The 23630-nt window shown below is 35.2% G+C and overlaps 1 protein-coding gene across 3 annotated transcripts in view; it reads right to left on the bottom strand.

Annotated features, from left to right (window-relative positions):
- BRINP3 (BMP/retinoic acid inducible neural specific 3) overlaps positions 1 to 23630 on the bottom strand; it is a 399003-nt gene that overhangs the window by 175658 nt on the left and 199715 nt on the right. For all 3 annotated transcript variants that reach the window (XM_045983654.1, XM_045983655.1, XM_045983653.1), the window contains exon 4: positions 19007 to 19197. In XM_045983654.1, the coding sequence (XP_045839610.1) occupies positions 19007 to 19197 (191 nt within the window). The remainder of the gene's footprint in view (positions 1 to 19006; positions 19198 to 23630) is intronic.

Below are 23630 nucleotides of genomic sequence, written 5' to 3' on the forward strand. Positions count from 1 at the left end.
AATTCAATGATAAAAAAGACAAAATCCAAATTAGGAAATGAATGAAAGATCTGAACAGATACTTCTACAAGGAAAATACACAAGTGACCAATAGACATATGAAAAATGCTCAGTGATGTCATTAGTCAAATGCAAAACAACCCCCCACCGTGTGATACTATGTCATACCCACTAGCATGTATAGATCAAAGTCAGATCATAACCATTGCTGGCAAGGTCATAGAGAAATCAGAGTCCTTGGGTGTTTTAGGGGGAATGTAAAATTGTGCAGCCATTTTGGAAACAGTAAGAAAGTTCCTCAAATAATTAAACAGAGTTACCACATGACCTAGCAATTACACTTCTAGGTATGTCTCCAAGAGAAATGAAAACATGTGTCCACACGAAAAGTTATACACAAATGCTGATAGCAGCATTATTCATAATAGCCAAAAAGTAGAAACAACTCAAATGTCCATCAACAGATAAATGAATAAAGCATGTGTTACTTTCATAAAATGAAATATTCTTCATATTTCAGGCATAAAAAGGGAAAAATGTTGATTCATGCAACAGTTGGGATGAAGCTTGGAAACATTAAGATATGTGAAAATGGGCAGACCCAAAAGTCCACATATTACATGACACTATTCATATGAAAACTCAGAATAGGAAACTCTATAGAGATAAAAATTAGATAGAGCTGGGTGTGGGTGAGTAGAGCAGAGGGAGATTGTAGCTAAAGGGTCTTGGTTGTTTTAATTTTTTTTTTTTTGTAAGATGAAACGAAATAAAATGTTTTAAATTTCTCCGTGGTGATGATTGTACACATCTGTGAACATATTAGAAAACAATTTATTGGACACTTTAAACATATGATACGGTATATGAATTATATCTCAGTAAGGTTGTTTTTAAAATGAACATTAAATTTACATAAAATCATACCACCTATTATCATGTAGTTGTCTCTTTTTGGTGTAATGCACGAAATTGGGAAAAAGTTCAAGGAATGCTTACAGTCTCCATTTGTTGATTGTAACCGTATTTTAATATTATTCACTTCCTCTTTAAAGAACAAAAATACTTAAGAAAAAAATCAAAGTCTTCTTTGTGCATTCAACAAAATATTTGAACTAGACTTGAAGGCTTTTTCCTTTGGTACTTATTTATAAGAGGTATTTTAATTTTTGGAGGAATAGTCGTACATGCACACTGATGTTTATTTCAATTTTCTAGGGCACTTGGAATTTCGTAGATCAGGTTCGTTTGGTTGGTTGCAAGGAAACCAGGATCTGGGAGAGTATCAGTCGGCATTTCAGAGCTCTCTTAATAAATACTGCCAAACACACACACACATTCACATGGAAGAACACATATACACATGCACAGATACAACAAGAGAGAGGGAATGTAGGGATCGCAAATAAATGCAGCCTCCAGATAACTTTTAGGCTTTAGTTTCTCTGCTGATATTTGGCATAGTGACCAGAATAGTGGGCAGCCAAAATGGGCTTAGTGAAATAAACGAGCCCTTTCTTGGTGGTATCACTTGACATTTGCTCCTTTTATATTCCTTTGGAAACTGTAAGTTGAATTTATATGTGGGAAAAAATAGAGTTCAAGAGTTTATTGATTTAAAGTATTGCTTGTGAGAGTCTTTGTTCCAGATCATTGTTTCTAATAAACCAGTTTGGAGTTCTACTAGAAAGACATGACCTCTGACACAATGCTATTGACTCTTGCCTCCAATTTCTAAATAAAGGTTAAATAACAAAAAAAGATTTGCATAAATTTAGTGATCTAATATTGATAGTTACATTGAAGCAAAACAAAACAAAACAAACAAACAACCAAAATCAAAAGAGCCTTGTTTTCCTGGATGAAGGCAGGGTGATTGTAATCAACATTTATTATGTTTTTTACAATGTCATCTAATTGCTTATCTAATTGTTTTTCATGGAGGGGATAATATACTATGTAATAATACAGACTTATTTAGATGGTAATATAAGGACAAGAAAAGTGGTCACATTTTATATAATCTCAAAGGATTACTTTGAGCACTTTAAGGTGCTGGTCATATTCAGTCTAAGGAAGATGTCCTAGAAGTTGCTAAAGGAGAAAGTGTATTTTACTTTGTCGAATGTTTCCTTGACAAGAATTTTGTTAGGGTAATTCTGATGCCCTTTCATAGTCCATCTCCCTCCAATATTCAATATCTCCTATGAGAGATAAAAGAGTACTTGATCAGTGGTATCGAAGGGTGGGATTGTACATGTTCAACTATGTTCTTTCTGAAATACCACTTGGATAGATTCACCGGAGAAGTTATAATCTTGTCTCTTTTTTCACAGGTTATTCTGGTAGGAGCAGGTTCTGCCTTAAGGGAAAGTGCTAGTTATTTACGTTTAATCGGAGGAGAACAGTCTGGAAGCCTGTTGTGACTGCTTCTTTAACAGGAGGACTTGAAATAAGGCTTATATTTTAACTTCAGTCTTGGTGATTTCTTCAAATACTTTTTAACTGCTTCTAAAGTTTCTAAGGGGGAAGAAAGGTACATAATACTGGAGCCCATGTGCTTCACCAGGAAGTAACGCTAGAAAAGTAATGAGTACATAATAAAAATTGAAGTGTCTTAATACCTCTAGAAAGTCTCTATGACCTTATATGAGAAAGAAGCTAATGCAATACAATATGGCGTTTGGAAAAAAAAAAAAAAATATATATATATATATATTTATCATGGGAGAGAGGGAAATAGGACAAAATGGCAAAAGCTAAAAGGAAGGACTTGCAATTCTATTTAGGATGTAGAAAATCGCAAGAGACTATCATTCTCGACCTAACAGGGAAAGTGAGTCAGGTAAACTCAAATTCAAAGTTTTTGTTTAACTCTAAAAGAACAGGGGATACGATACATGAACTGAATCCAGAACGATTAGCTCCTTCTGCGAGGAAAGGGAGACATGGCTGCTGTCATCATCAGATGCAGCAGAGCGGGGAGAGGATAAATCTGCAACTGATAAGATAAAGAGAAGCTAGGCGGAAAAAAAATGCTGAATGGCTGTATTTGTGATATGATGGATTAAAATACCAGAAAGCCCCAAATGGCTGACACCACCCCGTGAAATGGTCATGAGCCTTCACCAAGTACACTGGGATGCTATATAGGGGACCCCATGCAAAGCAGCAAAGCTGAGAGAAATCTCTCTGCAGCGTACAGGCTTTCCCCAAGGATAAGGCTGTGGCATCCAACAGTCAGAGCAGAATAACAGAACTGGGAGAAACCCTCCAAGGTACTTTTGTTTTTCACCAAGTACGGGGCACAAAATGGGAAGAGCCGATAATGATGTTTCTGAGGTATTCCAAGCTTTGACCAAGTACCAGGCATTGAACTTCTAAATGCCAGGGACAGGACAGCACGGAGGAAATTACCTTCCAGTAGAAAGCCAGGACAAGACTGGAGTGCAAAGATAATTCTTCAGGATTCCAAGAGATTCCCAGTTATTTCTTAGAGCATAAAAATTCCCCATGACTGAAAAAGCTGGTAGTTGGGTTGAAAAAAATGTGGTCATCTGAATCTCACTCTTGGCCAGATCTTAAGCTCTTCTAAATGCAAAGAATTGATGCTGCCTTCAGACTATTTTAAGCCAGATGTAAGTTGATTAAGTTTTCAAGAAAGTGCAATTCCAAATTAGTCTGATTCAGCCACACGTAATAGAAGCCTAATAGAAGAAGTATGCTTATTTTCACAGGAAATAATATTTACTTTAATGCTTTCTGTATTTTTGTGGTTCTTTTCTGTTTTTATACACAATGGTAAATAATAAAATGTGAAAAGGAAGAAACGTGAACCCATTGGGCAAGACAGGAAATAGTCAATGGAAAAAACTCAGATATGAATGAGAAGTTGAAATCCCCAGACAGGAATTTTAAAATAATAATGACAATGCTAAAATAGCTAGTAGGAAAGTTAGGCCTAATATACAAAATCAAGTAGGGAATTTCAACGAAGAGAAACTATAAAAAATAAACAAATATAAATGGTAGAAATGAAAAATATTATATCATAAATGAACAAATTATTTGATTGGCTTTACATCAGACAATGCAATTAAGGAAAAAAATGAATAAACTCAAAACTCAAAGCTATTAGAATTTAATCAAACTGAAGAGTAAAGAAAAAAAGAATGGTAATGTGAATCAGTATAAGATTGTAAGGAAAATATCAAACAGTCTAGCCTGAGAGTCTCAGAGGCGAAGTCCCAGAAGGAGGAAAAAAAAACACATCAAGGCATATTACAGTCAATCTTTTGAAAGACCAAACTAAAAGGAAAACCTTAAAATCTGCCAGAGAAAGTGAAGCATTGCATTCAAGATGAAATTGCAATAATAAGGGCTAACTACTCATCAGGAAAAAACGGAGGGCAGAAGACAATAGTATGATTGAAAACTAGAGACACACAAAGAGAGAGGACACTCTGAGAGATGGATATATGCATATATGTATGGGTAAACACACATGTATTGTGTGTATGTGTGTATTTAAAGTAGAATAATGAAAATACTAAAATAATCAATTAGGAGTTTTAAGGTTATTTTTTGTTTGTTTGTTTCAGTATACAGGACTTTTAAATCTTTTATCAATTTTATTTTCAACTTCTTTTTAAAAAATATTTTATTTATTTATTTATTTGAGAGAGAGAATGAGAGAAAGAGAGCATGAGTGGGGGAAGGTCAAAAGAAGAAACAGACTGCCCACTGAAGAGGGAGCCCCCAGGGAATTTGATCCCTATTCTCCAGGATCCTGACTTGAGCCAAAGGCAGTTGCTTAACCAACTGAGCCACCCAGGCACCCTTTAATTTCAACTTCTGATTGTTGCTAGTAAATAGAAATATACTGGGTTTAATAAATTAATCAAGTATGCTATAACTAATATCCCCTTTTAATGTCTGGTAATTTAAAAAAAATTCATTGGATTTTCTACAGAAACTCATGTCTTCTGTGAATAAAGAAAGTTTAAATCTTTTAAAATCTGAATTTTGATTTATTTTTATTGCTTAATGGCACTGGTGGGAACCTATACTATAATATTTCCTACTAGCATGTTCCATATTATTATTAACAGAAAGTTTATATTATTCTACTATACTATACGTGGTGATAGCCAAAATCCTTGCCTTGTTCCTGAACTTAAGGAGAAAGCATTTACTCTTTTACCTTGGAGTATCATCTCAGCTACATAAAGGTTTTTCATATATGCTTTTTATCAAGTGGAGGAAGTTCTGTTCTCTTTCCAATTTTCTAGGAGTTGTGTGTGTGTGTTTTTTAATCAGAATCTTATGTCAGATTTTTCCTAAAGATGTTTCTGCATCTTTTGAAAAGATTCTGTCATATGTTTATCACCTATGATTTTTTTCTTTTTTTTTTTTTTTTGACACAGAGAGAGAGATCACAAGTAGGCAGAGAGGCAGGCAGAGAGAGAGGAAGGGAAGCAGGCTCTCTGCTGAGCAGAGAGCCCAATGTGGGACTCGATCCCTGGACCCTGGGATCATGACCTGAGCCAAAGGCAGAGGCTTTAACCCACTGAGCCACCCAGGAGCCCCTCACTGGTTGATTTTTAAATGTTATTCACCTTGAATTTCTAGGATAAATTCCAAGTAGTCATGATGCAGAATCCTTTTGATATGTTGTTGGTTTCAAATTGCTTACATTTTAAAAATATTTATCTCTGAATGAATGGGAGATATAGGTAGTTTTATTTCCTTGTGGTAACTTTGGTTTTGATATCATAGTAATGTTGAATTTAAAGATTTTTTTTTTAACTCTCTTGGATGTTCTGGAAAAGGTGTGCATATTGTTACTTTTTCCTTAAAGTGTTTGTTAGAATTCAATAGTGAAGAAATTTTGGCCAGGAGTTTTCTTTGCAGAAAATGTTTTTAACTAAACATCCATTTGCTTAATAAATTTAGGGCCATTCAAAGTATTTATTCTTGAATGAGCTTTAGAAATTTGTGTCTTTCAAGGAATGTGTCCACTCGTTTTCAAATTTATAATTACAAAGTTGTTTAAGGCCTGTCCTTGTTAACATTTATATCAATATCAATTTAATTTATACTGATAATCAGTCACCTCTCTTATTTCCGATATTGGTAATTTGTCTATTCACTATTCTGTTTCCTGATAATTCTGGTTAAATGTTAATCAGTTTTATTGATACACTTTAAAAAGAAAACAGCATTTGGTTTCATTTCTTTCCCTATTGCTTTTCTGTTTCCTACTTTATTGATTCCTATTTTGATTATTTTTCTTTTCACTCTTCTGATACTTTGGATTTAATTGCTCATCTTTATCTTTAGATTCTTATGGAAACTTTGGTCATTATTTTATCACTTTTTTCCCCTAATAAAAATATTGTTTCTGGCAAATATCCCTCTAAGTACTTTTTTACCAATATTTGATTGATTTTGATATGTTGTATTTTCATTATTTTATTCAGTTCTAAATAATTTTCATACTATTTTTGAATTTTTCTCTGAATTATGGGTTATTGGGAAATCTCTTATTTAGTTTTTCAATATTTGAGGATTTTCCAGATAACTGTCTCTTATTAATACATACTTTACAAAGCTTGAATGATAGTATTGTTTAAATCTATTATTCTCTTTGCTCATTTTCTCTCTACTTATTCTGTCAAAGATTAAGAGAAGGCTGTTAAAATCACTGACTATAATTATGGATTTCTTATTACATTTTTCTCCCCTATAATTTATTGTTTCATGTATTTTGAAGCTATGTTACTAGGGGCATAAATGTTTAGGATTATAGTTACCTCTGGATTACTAACTAGTTTTTCATTATAAAATGATTTTGTCTCTGGTAATAATCTTTTCTAACACATACTTTTCTTACATTAAAGTAGTCACTCCAGAGTTAGCATCATTTCACTTTTAACTTATTTTTAAATTCCAGGTAATTTTCTTGTAAGTGACATAAAGTTGGATCTTTCTTCATTTCTTTAAAATTTTATTTTATTTACTTTTTTAATCTGATGTGATGATCTGGAGATCGGAGGGGCTAGGCTGTTTTATTTTGTGAGATTATTGATATAGTTATAAGTCAGTTACATGGTATTTGTTTTCTATTTGTCCCATCTATTCTTTCATTTTTAAAATTTTTCTCACTTCTATTGAATTAATGTTTAAATAATTCTATTACGTCATTTTTTATCAGCTCTATTTTGTGATTTTAGTGGTTGCCTTAAGATTCATAGTATACAGGGGCACCTGGGTGGCTCAGTGGGTTAAAGCCTCTGCTTTCGGCTCAGGTCATGATCTCAGGGTCCTGGGATCAAGTCCCACATCCGGCTCTCTGCTCAGAAGGGAGCCTGCTTCCCTCCTCTCTCTCTCTGCCTGCCTCTCTGTCTACTTGTGAGCGCTCTCTGTCAAATAAATAAATAAAATCTTAAAAAAAAAGATTCATAGTATACATTCTTATCATCTATCTTCAAATTATATTGCACCATTTCACGGATAACAATAAAGCCTCATAAGCATGTACTTCCATTCCTCCTCTTCTGGTTTTTATAATGCTGTTAGGCTATTATTTATATCTACATACACTAAATCTTCACAACACATTGATTGTAAATTTGTTGAAAGAAATGATTCTCTTTTAAAGAGACTTAAATCATAGTAATTAAAGAGAGCCTTACCCATGTCGGTGCCCCTGCCATATTTCTTCACTCCTTGTGCAGACCTCACATTTCTGACTGGTATCGTATTCCTTCTTGACTGAGAGACTTTCTACATCATTTCTTTAGTTCAGGTCTGCTGGGGAAATTCTTATGGATTTTTTTTTAAGATTATTTATTTATTTATTTTAGAGAGAATGAGAGCACATGCAGGAGGGACAGGGAGAGAGAGAGAGAGGACGAATCTCAAGCAGATTCTGCAGGGAGCATGGAGCCCCATGCAGGGCTTGATCTCATCAACCTGAATTCATGACCTGAGCCAAAACCATGAGTTGGACACTTAAAGACTGAGCCACTCAGGCACTCCAGAATTCTTACAAATTTTATACATTTGTAAATATATTTTCCTTTTTTTTTTTTTTTTGGAGACTTTTTTCCTTAAAAATAAACTCTAATTTGACAGAATTTTTAAAATATTTTAAAGATCACGCCTCCACTCTTTTCTCACTCACATTGTTTCCAAGAAATTTGCTGTCATCCTTAGCATCGTTCCCCTGTGCCTGATCCTCATAACTCGTTAACTTACATCTGAGCACTTAACGTCTTAGTAAGCTTTATGTGAGTAGATGTCTTTATCCATTCAGGAACTCTCCTGATAACTAATGAAAGTTAAGATATTCTCTTCAATATTTGTTCTGTACAATTTGATTATGAAATGTTTTGGTCGTCATTTTCTTGAGGTTTTTCATGTTTGCTTTCTCTTGAGTTTCTTGGATCTCTACGATTTAAATACTGATCAACTTTGAAAATTGAACATTAATTCTTCAAATATTTACTTATTTTTTTATTTTGCCTGTGGTGGACAGATTCTGAATTGGCTCCCAGTATCCCTTCCTCATGGTATGTATATTCTTCCGTAGTCCTTTCCCACAGAGTAAAAGATGGGAACTGTGACTTGTTTCTCAACACAGAATACAGCAAAGGTGATAGAATGTATGTGATTATATAATTATATGCCCATAGTTACATTACATAACATCGTAATATTTTATAATGACTCTCTTCCTTGCTGAACACGAGTAAACAAATTAAGTTATTGTAAGCAGCCATATGGCATGGGCTCACTGGCAAATAATTGAATGATACTTCCCACCAAGTGCCAGCTAAGATCCTCACATGGACAAGGAACTGAATGGTGCCAACAGTCACGTAAGCTTGGAAATGAATCTTCCCCAAGTTGAGAATAAGGTGAAAATCTAGCTCAGGTGAACACCCTGATTGAAGAAACTAACTAATCCATACCTGGGTCATTGACAACACCCGCCCCCCCCCCAAAATCAGAGATAATATTGTGGGGGTGCGTGGGTGGCTCAGTGGTTAAGGCCTCTGCCTTCAGCTCAGGTCATGATCCCAGGGTCCTGGGATCAAGCCCTGAGTCAGGCTCTCTGTTCAGCGGGAATTCTGCCTCCCCCACTCTCTCTGCCTGACTCTCTGCCTACTTGTGATCTCTGTCTGTCAAATAATAAATAAAATCTTAAAAAAAAAAAAGAGATGATACTGTGTTTTATTTTAAGCCTCTAAATTCATGACAGTATTGTTACATAGCAGTAAGTATCTAATATATGCCCCCTTCACCCTTGTCTTCCTTTGAGACTCTAATTATACATATTCTTAGCTGAATGAAATTGTCTCACAGCTTACTGTTTATTGTTTTTCACATTATTTTTTTCTGTGTGTTTCATTAGAGAGTAACTGTGTATACTCTATGTATCTGTGTCTCAATTTTACGAATCTTATCTTGTGTCATGTTGTAGGTTTTTAAACTTATCCTATGTATTTTTTATGTTGAAGATTATATTCTTCATCTCAGTAAGTTTGATTTGGTTCTTTTTTATACCTTCATGTCTCCACTTTTATTTTAGTATATGTAGAATGCAGTTATAATAAGCATTTTAATATTCTTATCTGCTAACTCTAATGTCTTTGTTCATTGTCAGTCAGTTTTAGTTGGCTGAATTCTCTCTCCATTGTCTGTGTTTTCCTGTTTCCTCATTGTCTGGAACTTTTAAATTGTTAACATTTTGAATCTTACTTTGTTGCATGTTGGACATGTTTGTTTATATTTCTGTAAGCATTCTTGAGCTTTGTTCTGGAATGTAGTTCTTGAAAATAGTTTGATTATTTGGGGTCTTATTTTTATAATTTGTTAGGGTCGAGAGAAAAAACTCAGTCTAAAATTATAGGTATACTGCATTTTGCATTTTATTGGCTTCACTCTATTGGGCTTCACAGATGTTGCAATTTTTACAAAATGCAACAGGTGGCAACACCCGTTGGGAAAGTGTATTGATGCCATTTTTCTACAGTATTTTTCTCACTTTGTATCGCTGTGCCACATTCTGGTAATTCTTGCAATATTTCAAACTTTTGCATTATTATTATATTTGTTATGGTGATCCATGATCCGTGATCTTTGATGTTACTACTGTAACCATCTGGGTAGTGGGGAACCACGAACTTCACTCAGACGACTGTGACCTTAATCAATAAGTATGTGTGTTCTGTTTGTTCCACCAACTGGCCCTTCCCGTCTCCCTCCCTTCTCCTCAGGCCTCCTCATTTCCTGAAACACAACAAAATTGATATGACGCCAATTAATAACGCTGCAGTGACCTCTAAGTGCTCAAGTGAAAGGAAGAATTGCATGTCTCTCACTTTAAATCAAAAGCTAGAAGTGATTAAGCTTAGTGAGAAAGGCAAGCCAAAAGCCAAGATAAGCTGATATCTAGGTCCCTTACACCAAACAGCCAAGCTGGGAATGCAAAGGAAATGCTCTCGAAGGAAATTAAGAGTGTTACTCAAATAAACACACAAATGCTGGTGGGGGTGGGGGGAGAAAGCAAAATAGCATTAATGCTGACAAGAAGAAAGTTTGAGTGGTTTAAATAGAAGGTTAGGACAGCAGTTCCTTTAGCCAAAGCCTAATGCAGAGCAAGGTCCTAACTCTGTTGTATGTTCTATGTCCGTACAAATCTATGAAGTTTAGAGAATTGAGGAAGTTGAAGAAGAAAAGTAAAAGTTAGTAGAGGTTGGTTAATGAGGTTTAAGGAAACAAGCCACTGGGGTACCTGGGTAGCTCATTCAGTTAGGCTCTGCCTTTGGCTCAGGTCATGATCCTAGGTCCTGGGATGGAATTCTGCACTGGGCTCCTTGCTCAACATGGAGTCTGCGTCTCCCTCTACCTGCTGCTCCCCCTGCTTGTGTTCTCTCTCTCTCTCTCAAATAAATAAAATTCTTAAAAAAAAAAAAAAAGAAAGAAAGAATCCATCTGTTTAATAAATACAAGATGAAGCAGCAATTGCTGATGTACAAGCAACAACCTGGGGCACCTGGGTGGCTCAGCGGGTTGAAGCCTCTGCCTTCGGCTCAGGTCATGATCCCAGGGTCCTGGGATCAAGCCCCACATCGGGTTCTCTGCTCAGCGGGAAGCCTGCTTCCCCCCTCTCTCTCTGCCTGCCTCTCTGCCTACTTGTGATCTCTCTCTGTCAAATAAATAAATTAAAAAAAAAAAAAAAGAAGAAGAAGAAGCTGCAACAACCTGTCCAGAAGATCTAACTCAGGTCATTAATGAAGGCGGATACACTAAACATCAGATTTTCAATGGAGATGAAGAGCCTTGTATCAGAATATTTTCTCTAGACATTTCATTGCTAGAGAGGCTTCACAACTTCATAACTTCAAAAGACAGCTGACTCTCTTGTTAGGAGCTGATGCAGCTGGTGACTTTTAGTTGAAGCCAATACTCATTTACCATTCTGGAAATCCTAGGGCCCTTAAGAATTATGCTAAATCTACTCAATTTTGCTCTATAAATGGAACAACAAAGTCTGGACAGCAGTACATCTGTTTGTGACATCGTTTACTGAATATTTTAAAACCACTGTTGACCTACTCTTCAGAAAAAAAAAAAATCCTTTCAAAATATTATTGCTCATTGACTATGCACCTGGTCACCCAAGAGTTTTGATGGAGATAAAGAAAATTAATGTTTTCTTGTCCGCAAACATAACATCCATTCTGCACTCTCTGGATCAAAGAGTAACTTTGACTTTCAAGTCTTATTATTTAAGAAATGCATTCCATAAGGTTATAATTGCCATAGATTGTGATTCCTCTGACAGATCTGGACAAAGTAAGTTGAAAACTTCTGGAAAGGAATCACCATTCTAAATGCCATTAAGAACACTCATGATTCATGAGAAGGGATCACAATATCAACACTAATGTGAGTTCTGAAGAAGTTGATTTCAGCCCTCATCGATGACTTTAAGGACTTTAAGACTTCAGTGGAGGAAGTAAGATGTGGTGGAAACACTGAGAAAACTAGATTTAGAAGTGAAGCCTGAAGATGTGACTGAATTACTACAATCTCATGACCAAAATTTAACAGTCGAAGAATTGATTTTTTTGGATGAGCAAAGAATGGGTTTCTTGAGGTGGAATCTATTCCCAGTGAAGACACTGAAAAGACTATTGAAGTGACAACAAAGATTTAGAATATTATATAAAGTTAGCTGACAGAGCAGCAGCCGGGTTTAAGAGGACTGACTCTAATTGTGAAAATTCTATTGTGGATAAAATGCTACAAACAGCATCATAGGCTACAGAGAAAGAATGAAAGGAAAAGTCATTCAATGAGGTAAACTTCATTTTTTCCTTGTCATTAAAGACTGTCACAGCCACCTCAGCCTTCAGCAATCATCACCCTGATCCAGCAGCAGCCGTCAACATCAAAACAAGACCCTCCACCAACAGGAAGACAATGACTCCCTGAAAGCTCAGATAATGGTTAGCATTTTTAGTAATGAAGTGTTTTTCAATTAAGGTATGTACATTTTTTAGACACAATGCTATTTGCATACTTAATAGATAAGAGTATAAGGTAAACATAAATTCTATATTCACTGGGAACCAAAAAATTCATTTGACTCACTTTATTATGATCTTTATTGCAGTGGTCTGGGATCAAACCCACAATTTATTTTAGATGTGCCTCTATTCCTTACAACTGAGGCAGGACTTTTGTCAGTATTCTGTCCAGTGCTCCACAAATTATTGTTTCTATTTTGGCTTGTAAAAACACTTTTCTAGGCCCTGTGTGAGTGCCAGATACTGTTCTCTAATCCTGTACTGTGGTTTCTTCCTGGGTGTCTGGTAATTTTCTCATATGTACACACTCAAAAGTATTCTGTTAAAGACCCAAGGGCAACTCTCTGCAGTTCTCTGGGGTTCTGTTCCTACATTGCTTTGCCCTCTTTGGTATTCTACCCAGCAAACTAGAAAGCATCAGGTCTCACTAAACTCTGAGGTTTTCCCTCAACCTACAGAATCTTTTGGTCTCTTCTAGGATTTTCTTTCCCTGTACCACATCCTGGAAACTCTTTCAAGATAATAAACTGGGCCATCATAGAGCTCACCTTGGTTATTCCCACCTCTCATGGATCATTGTCCTTCTTTGCCTGTTCTTCAGTGTCTTAAAATCAGTGTTTTTATATTTTTTAATCTTTTTAAAAAATATTGTTATGTAGGAAGGTGGACCTAGTCCCTGTTCTTATATCTTTGTTAGAAGCAAGTCTATTTAGAGGTTTTTAATTTTATTTAGTATTAAATACATTTATTAATTTTATTTTTCAGGTTTTTTCATTTTAGCTTTTTTTTGGTAAATGGAAGAAATAATTTAGTGAGCACTTAGTTACAACGCAGAATATATAATTGTAAAGAATTAATGATAAGAAAGATAAACACAAGTGGGTTTTGATTAAAGATAATATGACAACTGAGATGTAAGGGAGCATAAAACACAGTATGACGGACTTACGGACTATAGCTTCTGGCACGGGAAATAACTTACACTAGGAACACAGCTGGAAAAGTGGAGCAGAAGGAAACAGAGGCAGAAAAATATCACAAATAGAACTTTAAATTTTTTCCCGAGTTGTATAATTAAGGTGTAATCTACACTGGTTAATGTATAGAAGTATTGAATCATATATTGCACACCTGAAACTGATGTAACACTGTACGCTGATTATACTGGGATTGCATTAACAAAATACAAAGATTTAATCTAAATAGAAAGTTTAATTTTATTTTTCTAATTTACCATTAGGTAGCCACTCTGTATCAGCTATTTTGATTAAAAACAAAAACATAATAAACAGATTCTGCTTCTGCTCTCTAGCAAATTAGGCCTTTATCAAAAGTAGAGAAAGCTCAGCACAAGGAAATAAAGGCCTATAAAAAAATGTAGAAAATTATTATCAAGAATATGAAAGTTCTGAATATTAAAAATATGAATCTCAATTATTCAAAAAATTTTATGAATTTATCATGACACTAAATTTACATATATTAATTATTCTGGAATAATATATTATTCATTTAGGCTAAAAATACTGGGAACAAGTAAATAGGTATACACAAAAATTGCAGATACACTTTTGTGAATTTGAAAAAAATGTCAGAATTATTAAATGTATTAAGTTAAATTTATGACTAGTATTGTACCAACACACTTGAATTTGAATGCAAGTTAAAATGTTTATGCTAAGCAAGGTAAGTCAGTCAGAGAAAGACGATTATCATATGATGTCTTTGATATGATATGATTTGATATGATATGATCTCCAAATGCTGGGATCATGACCTGAGCTGAAGGCAGAGGCCTTAACCCACTGAGTCACACAGGTACCCCTACATGTAAATTTTCTTATCTCATGTCTTTTTAAAGTAAGTTCTTTGGACACATAGAAATCAAATTTAAAAATTAATTGTAGGTTTTACTGATTTTATTCTCAAAGAGCAAATTATTTACATATCAAAAGTGCTTCTTGGAAAGTTATTATCAGACCTAATTTTATAAATAGCATTAAAATTTTTAATTTAGTGGATTTTTAACATAATTAACAAAATTAACATGTTAATTTTAACATATTATTTGTGCTTTTTCCTAAATTTGTTGGAAAAATTTTGTGAACCCTAAAATTTAAAAAATCTATCTGATTTTTCTCTGTACAAGAAAAATGCCAAAAACACAATGAATTCATCAGTACTTGTTTTGAAAAAATAATAACTTAAATCTTTTAAAAATTTTAAGTGTTTGGGGGGCGGGGGAGCTTAGTTGGTTAAGTATCTCATCTGCCTTTGGCTCAGGTCATGATCCCAGCATTTGGGATTGAGTTCTATGGTGGGTTCCCTGCTCAGCAGGGAGCCTGCTTCTTCCCCTCCCTCTGTTCCTCCTCCTGTTTATGCATGCTCTCTCTTTCTCTTTCAAAGAAATAAACAAAATCCTAAAAAAAAGAAAAAAGAGGGATGCCTGGGTGGCTCTATCACTGAAGCATCTGCCTCCCTCTCAGGTCTGAGCCCAGGGTCCTGAGATTGATCTCTGCAACAAGCTCCCTGCTCAGCAGAAGTCTGCTTCTCCCTCTCTCTCTGCTGTTTCCCCTGCTTGTGTTGTCTCTCTTTCTCTGTCAAATAAATAAGTAAAATCTTTTTAAAAATCTTTAAAAAAATAAAGTAAAATTTTTAAGTATTTGATAAAAAATGGAATTTTATTCACTGCATGTAACCTGATTTGTAGAATTTAGGGTATTAAGGAAGTTTTAGAAAATGCACATGACACCTCAGGTGATAGATCACACTTTCTCAGAATATCTATTTTCATTGCCAATCACTTAAGATTAAATTTATTAGACTATTTCACAATAAACCTGAAGAGTGTGGTAGTGTAATATTTTAGATAGCCTGAGTCTACTGAATTGAATCTTCCGAAAATGGCCAATTCTAGAAATTGTATTTGACATGCTATTGCATTAAAAATAATATTAAGAAAGAATATTTGAGGGGCACCTGGGTGGCTCAGTGGGTTAAAGCCTCTGCCTTCAGCTCAGGTCATGATCTCAGGGTCCTGGGATTGAGCCCCACAATGGGCTCTCTGCTCGGCAGGGAGCCTCCTCCCCCTCTCTCTGTGCCTGCCTCTCTGCCTACTTGTGATTTCTGTCTGTCAAATAAATAAAATCTTTAAAAAAAAATTTGATAAAAATCCTGTTAATTAGGATAATATGGCAGTTAATTAAGCTACATAGGTGTTTGAACCTCTTTTTTTTAAATTTCCAGATGTGTTAATGAATTGCAGCCTGCATTTATATTCATAAGTATAAGAGATAAAAACACCGAATTGTTCTATCGCATTTTCTAGAAATTGGCTCCTAGTTAACACTATTTGTCCAACTCTTTTGCGTTTTTACAAAAATTAGCATGATAAAAGCCCGCATGATTTTACAGATTTAATTATATTTTTGCTGTTATGTGATAATGATCTTGACTTTCTAACAATACTCTGTTTCCTAAATTTTATAAATCAAGAGAAAACTTCACACATTTGTGGAAGAAATGAAATGCCTACTACATAGCACTTCAAACCCAAAACATTTTGCCTTATCAAAGAAACTGTGAATCTTGCTACCTTTAGTTGAAAATTTTAAATATACAAACTCTGCTCTAAACCTTTAAGGATTTAGTAAAGGAGTTAAGCTCTTGATTTCAAATGTACTCCCAAAGCACTTTGCAGTGAACTGCGTATTCAAGTATGAAGAATTTCAGTAGCTGACGCCCTTAGATTCCCCCTACTCCCACCCCATCCCCATCCTCAGCCTTCCTATTCTGCTGACTTCCATCTAAGCAATTGTAATCTCATAATTGAGAAGAGACATCTTTTATCTGTGTAGGGACATACTTGATAACTAATGAAAATAAAAGATACTCTCCCCAGAAAAACGCCCAGGCACATACCGTTATGCAAGCCGTGAAGGAACCTGCAGACTCCTCAAGAGCCTCTCCTTAGAGCTTTTACAGTAACCCAGACAGCAGCTGACCCCGCACCAGAAAATACCAATCACTTAAAATTACAACTGCCTCAGAAGAGAACTCCGTCCAGACCTAATTAAATCCTGCAAAGTCTGATGGTCCTTCCCTCCTTCTCATTTCCCACCACCTCATCCCTCTACTCCCTACATAATTCTGTGACTTTATTCTTGGTCATGGTGTTGTCACTGGCACATACCTCCTTTCATTTTTCCCAATCTCTAGCCACCCTGAACTGCTCCACATGCGGATGGAGTACACACCCCTTTATCCCACCGGGGGCTGCCAGGCCCTCCAGACACATGGAGCTGGGGCCCAGCACCAAGCTCTTGCATAGTCTCCGGCGAGGAGGGGGTCCATCCGCCAAACTACCCTGAGCCGGCAGCTAAAGATGGGCAACACTAAGTCCCAGTTTGGGACTTCCAGGCTTCTCCAGCAGCTAGGGATCCCTCATCATTAGATGAAACTCCACGCAGCCAGCGAGGCGCAGTCCTATGGCAGGCAGGCCAATGTCCTCCAGCTCTGCCTTCAGGGGCAATAAGCATATTTGTGTAGTTTAGTGCTTAGAGACTAGTTGATACCTTTTGTGCCCAAGATCCTGTTCCTTCCACCAGGCCTCTCCAGACCCAAGCCCTATTCCAAGTCCTTGGTGACCCTCTCTTAAGTTTTGACATAAACTGTGAAAGAATATTTCTTACTGAGTAAAGTACAAAACTCTATTGCATAATTCTACTTGGTGTTGAGAAAAAAAAAATCAATAGCCATATAATAAACATGCTTACAATAATGATGTCTTCTATTAGAAAATACACTTTAAGTTACTGTATCATTGAAATTGATTTCTGAAAAATTCTCTTTGTCCTCAGCAAACTCAAGCTAAATATCTCTAACAATATCCTATCTTACAATATTTTTTTTAAATTAACCAAAATATCTACATTCATTCTGGCTACAGTTTTATCTATAAATGCTATTTATATACTTGATTATCCAATATAAGAGAAGTCCTACAATCAGAACTAGATTACTATAATCGTGTAATTTATGTTTACAGAAGTCTTTTTACTAACATCTACTAACAATATGGAAGACAGGTGGTAGTATTTGGGTAACACACAAGCTAGAGCTGTTTCTGTACCACATTTTATTCTCTCCTGAACATCTTATAAAAATATATACCTTGGACTTGTTTTTCATAGCATTCCCAAAATACTTAAGTACTAACTTTTTGATTAACTTATAAAACAAAACATACCTAATAATTTTAAAATTATAAAGCAATAAAATGATCATTTAATGACTGCTTTTTACACTGATTATGAAATCTTGCAGGTGAAACCTTAAGAAATGCACTTTATATTTTGTTTTGCTCTTGTTTTTTTTTTTTTAAGATTTTATTTATTTATTTGACAGACAGAGATCACAAGTAGGCAGAGAGGCAGAGAGAGAGAGGAGGAAGCAGGCTCCCTGCTGAGCAGAGAGCCTGATGCGGGGCTCGATCCCAGGACCCTGAGATCATGACCTGAGCCGAAGGCAGCGGCTTAACCCACTGAGCCACCCAGGCGCCCCTGTTTTGCTCTTGTTAACTGAGTGCAGGACCACCCTACCACACTGCAATGATTCTTTACTTGGCAATGTCTGTTGACCAAACACAATAGCATGTTGATTTAAACTGCCAGAGAAATATGTCAAAAAAACCTAATGTTTTGGAAACCACTGTCTGTCTCCCTCTCTCTCCATCTGTTTCTCTCTCTTTAAAAAAAAAAAATAAAAATTAAAGGCACCTTATTCTTACTTTCTCTCAGTTTTGGTAAAGCCAACCTTAGTATAGTCAGAGGAAAGGATTCTAGTGAACACATGGAGTTTACCTACTAATTCTAGACTATGCTGCATCTTGACTTCCAGAAACTTATACCCAAATACTTGTACTTCTTAATATATTGTTAAAGTATGGGGGATGGGATATTCCCTAAACCAAGACTCCTTAATGACTTTTGTGTCACTGACCATTTCGAGCCTAATACGGCACCTATGTAGTTAAATAAATGCACAAATCTCACAATGTAGTTAAATAAATGCTATAAAGTATGACTATTCACAAAATAAACTAATGGTATTAAAACAAAGTTTTATCCTCATACATGTTATGAGGGAATCTGTGCACCCAGACTCTTACCCAGTCCAAGTGTATTTCAGTTAACCTTGACCCAAAAATCAAGTCACAAATTTACAGACAAACCATTTCATCGAAGTCTATTACATAACGTGTGACAAATGGAAATGCGACTTCTTTTTTTCTTCTTAGAACATAATTGTTTCAGTCATGATACATGAAAATATACAGAGATGCATTTTAGAGCTAGGAAAAATCACAGTATGACATCATTTTAAGGTAAACTCATTCATACCTTAATGGCAGTGGATGCGATTTGAATGTGGTGAAGTCTCCGAAGGGTGCTGTCCCTGTCAATGAAATAGGAAGCAGCCAGTTGATGTAGTGTCTCCAGAGTGACCAACGAGCTGTTGGTGCTGGAATCACTTCCTTCAGATCTCTTGCTCAGCTTCCGCTTGTCCACAAAAATTGTGAGTGACTCCTCTCCTGTATTAATGATATTTAAAATTATTCCATTTTCCACTTAACATCAATTTTTCCATGATCTGCAGGTGAGGAAGTATAGATTACAGACATAGTAAAACCAAAGAGTGATAAGCAACAAAAGACAAGTTTAACTTTTGTGTTCTTCGTGAATATTTCTCACGTGCCTAGGAAGGTACGTGAGCTTTTGAAGGCTGTAAATACTTTTTTGGTAAATGTTGAATAGCTAGCATTTGTGGAACAATTTCTCTAGATTTTATTGACTTTCTCATGCAGTTTAGTTTACCTAACACTTATGCGGCACAAAAGCAAATTAAGAACAGAAAATATGTAAATTGAACTTAAGGGGGGGGTGCATGATATGAAATTGTATATACTTAGAAATGCTTATTGTGGATCAGCATGACTAATGGAAACATGACCAAGCACATGATTAAACTAGCCATTTTTTAAAAATATTTTATTTTAGTAAACTATATACTCAACTTGGGGCTCAAATTTATAACCCCACGCTAAGGAGTTGCATGTTCAAGACTGAGCCAGCCAGGTGCCCCTAACCATTTTCAATTGAACCTTGAAAATGCAAAGAAAACATACATAGGCATATAGAGTTATATAAACATATATGAATTAAATTCACAGGTTTTCATGCGGCATTACATAAAAATATTATGTGTTAATAAGCTCTATGGAAATCATTAACCTCCATGGAAGATTTGGGTATTGACAATGAATTTTTGAAGGTGAAATTTAAAATATAATATAATTAAGCTTTGATTTTTTTTATGTTCAAATGTTGACCTAAAATATCAATGGTATTTAAATTAACACTAAGAACTTTCCATATCAGATTTCCATATCCTTGGATATTCATCTAGCATATAATTGTCAGACTTGATGGTTACTCTTACTCTCAGGGACCCACTGCTCTGGTGGCATTATACCCACTTACAAATTGGCAAGCCAGTTTTATAAAATATCACATAAATAGAATAATACTAATTTTAAAATGACATATCCTTGGTGACTATTTAATCCTGAGTAACAGCTTATAAACAGCGGATAAAGCAAGAGCTCAGGTCTATTGATATCAGAAGTAAAGTGTTAACAATGCTACTTCTGGAAGGTCCCATACTCGGTTTGTATTAGGATCCCAACATGCATACTGGACATCAAACAGCCTAACTACAAGAGCTGAAACAAACAAAACAGTGAGCAATAAATTTCTGCTATTTATCAGCCACTCGGTTTGTGGTGTTTTGTTAGCAGCCCAAATGGACTAAGACAGCAAGAGACGTGTCTTATTAAGAAGGGTTAAAAACAAAATAGCAAAGATCTTGGTAAATGTAAATGTAAAGGAAACAAATAGACTTGATATCTGATATTGGAGAATTCAGTCCAAATATTATTAAATGGAATGAAGAAAAACATTGTATAATGAGTGCTAAAGACTAAGACTTGCCAAGTTGCTTTAATGGCAGCACTTTTCATAAAGCAGAAAATACAGGAAATATAGGTTAAAATAGTACAAGAAACTCAAATTAAAATATATTGATATATCACTGTGCAATTATGGAATTTGCCAAAATCCAAAAGTTTGAAGACTTTGCCAAAGCTGTTGGCAAACAGGAAGGAAACAGGCCCTCTGATATATGGCTCTTAGTCATGCAAAATGATGTAGCTATAGAGAGAAATCTGGCAATAGTTACCAACAATGACTCAGCAACCTATTTTCAAGAATCTATCCCAAAAAACAGTGGCTAAAATATGCAAGAGGTTTCTTACTGTGGCTTTATTTGTAATATTTGTAGCAACACAGATACCCAATCATTAAAAATAATGTTACATCTATACAGTAGAAAACAGTGCAGCCATAAGAAAGAAATGAGAATGATTTAAAATATTTATTCATCAGAAAAGTTTTAGAGTGATTAGTAAGTTCATGATATTAGTATGATGACTAAAATGAAATTGTGAATGATTTGCTGTTCTCAGATGATTCTATTTAGAAAATTACATCTAAATATCCATGTTTAACCTCCTTACATTCACATTTTCTATGGATTCCTGTAGACAGAAGGAAGCTTAATTGCCTATTCTTTAAAATAATATCTAATCTTTTCTTCAATTCAGTAATATGTTAAATTCAAAATATAGGTTCAATTGATTTATTGGAAATTAGTTTTGCCTTCTGGAGATTTAAGAAAACCATTTAAATACGTGAAGAGAGTCATCTTCACTCTGTCTTTTTTTGTATAGTGGTGAATTTTCTTATTATTGGAGGTGTCCAACATGAATGGAAAAACTATACATCATCGAGCAGAAGAGATAATTAGACCACTATAATGGACCCTTTCACTGAATTATGAGGTGCTGGAAGAAAGAAAAATAGAGAATTAATTATCGTAGTTTAGATGTAAGTGTGTCAACTTTTAGTGCCAAATAGATTTGGGTTTTAATACTGACTTCTACTTAGTAACTGAATGATCCTGAATTGTGTAACTTGACTCAGTTTCCTCTCATGTAACATGAGCAGAGTATTCCTTCCTCAAAGAGCAGCTGGAAACATGAAACAGATAATATCTATAAAGGATTTAGAATATGACTAGATTGCAGTCAGAATTCAAAAGTTGTTGGCATGGTATTCATCTCTTTTATTCACCTCAATTCCTTAAAATTTAGAATAAAGCATTTCAGTCCATATGTGTACATTTCTAGTAATTTTAGCTATTTTGTCTTATTTGTGAACAGAAACCTCCTTTTCCACTTCTTTCACAAACTGATGAGCCCTCGTCCTACAGTCTGTATCCACACATGGTGAGGAAATAGCTCTCAAAACAGTCCTTTAAATACCATAACCCTTTATACATCTTCATGTTTCAGGTGAAAATTCCTTAGTGGGACCTCAGCTGAGTCAATCATCACACAAAAAGAGAGGAGTAGCGTAATCTTATGCTAAAAAGCAGGTTAAAAAGTTTGATTTAAGGAGGGGCACCTGGGTAGCTCAGTGGGTTAAGCCTCTGCCTTCTGCTCAGGTCATGGTCTCAGGGTCCTGGGATCGAGTCCTGCATTGGGCTCTCTGCTCAGCAGGGAGGCTGCTTCCCCCCTCTCTCTCTGCTTGCCTCTCTGCCTACTTGTGATCTCTCTCTGTCAAATAAATAAATAAAATCTTTTAAAAAAATTTGATTTAAGGATATTTTGCATTATTAGGTTGTCCTGTGATAATTTGGAAAATGACACGTACCAAGAGCCAGGAATTACTATTCCAGAGTGGTCCCATGTTACAATATGAATGATAAATGCTAATATAAGTTTCAGCAATCAACGATGTCCATAGAGAAGTGATGGCCCATAGTCATCAACATGAGTCACAGCAGCTTCCATTCTCTATCTACTGGAGATTTAAGAAAATGTTTCCTTTGTTTTTCAGAGTCCACGTTTATTTGTGATGTACAGATAAATGTGCTTCCCTCCTTCTATCCTGAGAGCAAATATATATTATGGACTACAGAAAAAATTTAAGGAAAAAATATTGTAAATCGTTATACACTTATATCAATAGTTTTACAGTTCATTCTTCATTGTTGCTGTTTTAATTTGAAAGAAATATAATAAGAGAAAGGAAAATGTGCGTTTTGGAGTCAGCGGTATGTGAAGGTAAATCTTGACAGCTCATAGTCCTCTAACTTGATTGCTCTGGGGCTTTTGTAAAGTTACACTTGCCCTTAGCATTTCCATCTCTATGACAGAACCGATATCCTACTCTCATCTGTTTGAAGAGACTAAGCATATAATGCCTCCGTAGAACCTGGCAGAACACATACAACATGTACAATAAATGTTGGCTTCCTCTCTTTCATTTTTTTTTTTTTAATTAGGGGCCAACAGTAAATGAGGAGGCTTTAAATTTTTACAAGTTAGCATTTTACAAGTCAAAACTGTTTTCTAGTGGCTCTTGTAACCAAGATACATGTGCCGATTAAAGGTAGCAGTTGGTTATTCTTTCCAATAACCTGATAAAAGAGAAACCACTCATAAGTCGCTCATAGTTCTCTATAGTTGAACATTAATCCATGTATGCAAAAGCTTTCCCTATAGTGAAGCATGTGAGGCAGTTTAAGTCACCCAAATTGTTCTTATGAATACCTTGTTTTAAACCCTTATTTACAATAAACTAAACAACTATGTGATGTAAGCTGGGTGGTTTGTGCTACATTTCAAGTGTTATAAATCATATATTGTTAAACACTTAAAATATTCTGACAAGGCTACTCAATCTACATTGGAAATAAGACAATTTCTTTCCTCTAAGAGATCTGTTTTTTTTTTTTAATTATATATAACTACCATGTTTTTGTGATGTTTATGGGCTTCATATCCTTTGAAACTCTTACAGTCAGTTTTGAGAAAAAAGAATGCAAAAAAAAGAAGAATGC

Source organism: Meles meles, chromosome 17 (assembly GCF_922984935.1).
Source record: "Meles meles chromosome 17, mMelMel3.1 paternal haplotype, whole genome shotgun sequence".
Classification (NCBI taxonomy): Eukaryota; Metazoa; Chordata; class Mammalia; order Carnivora; family Mustelidae; genus Meles; species Meles meles.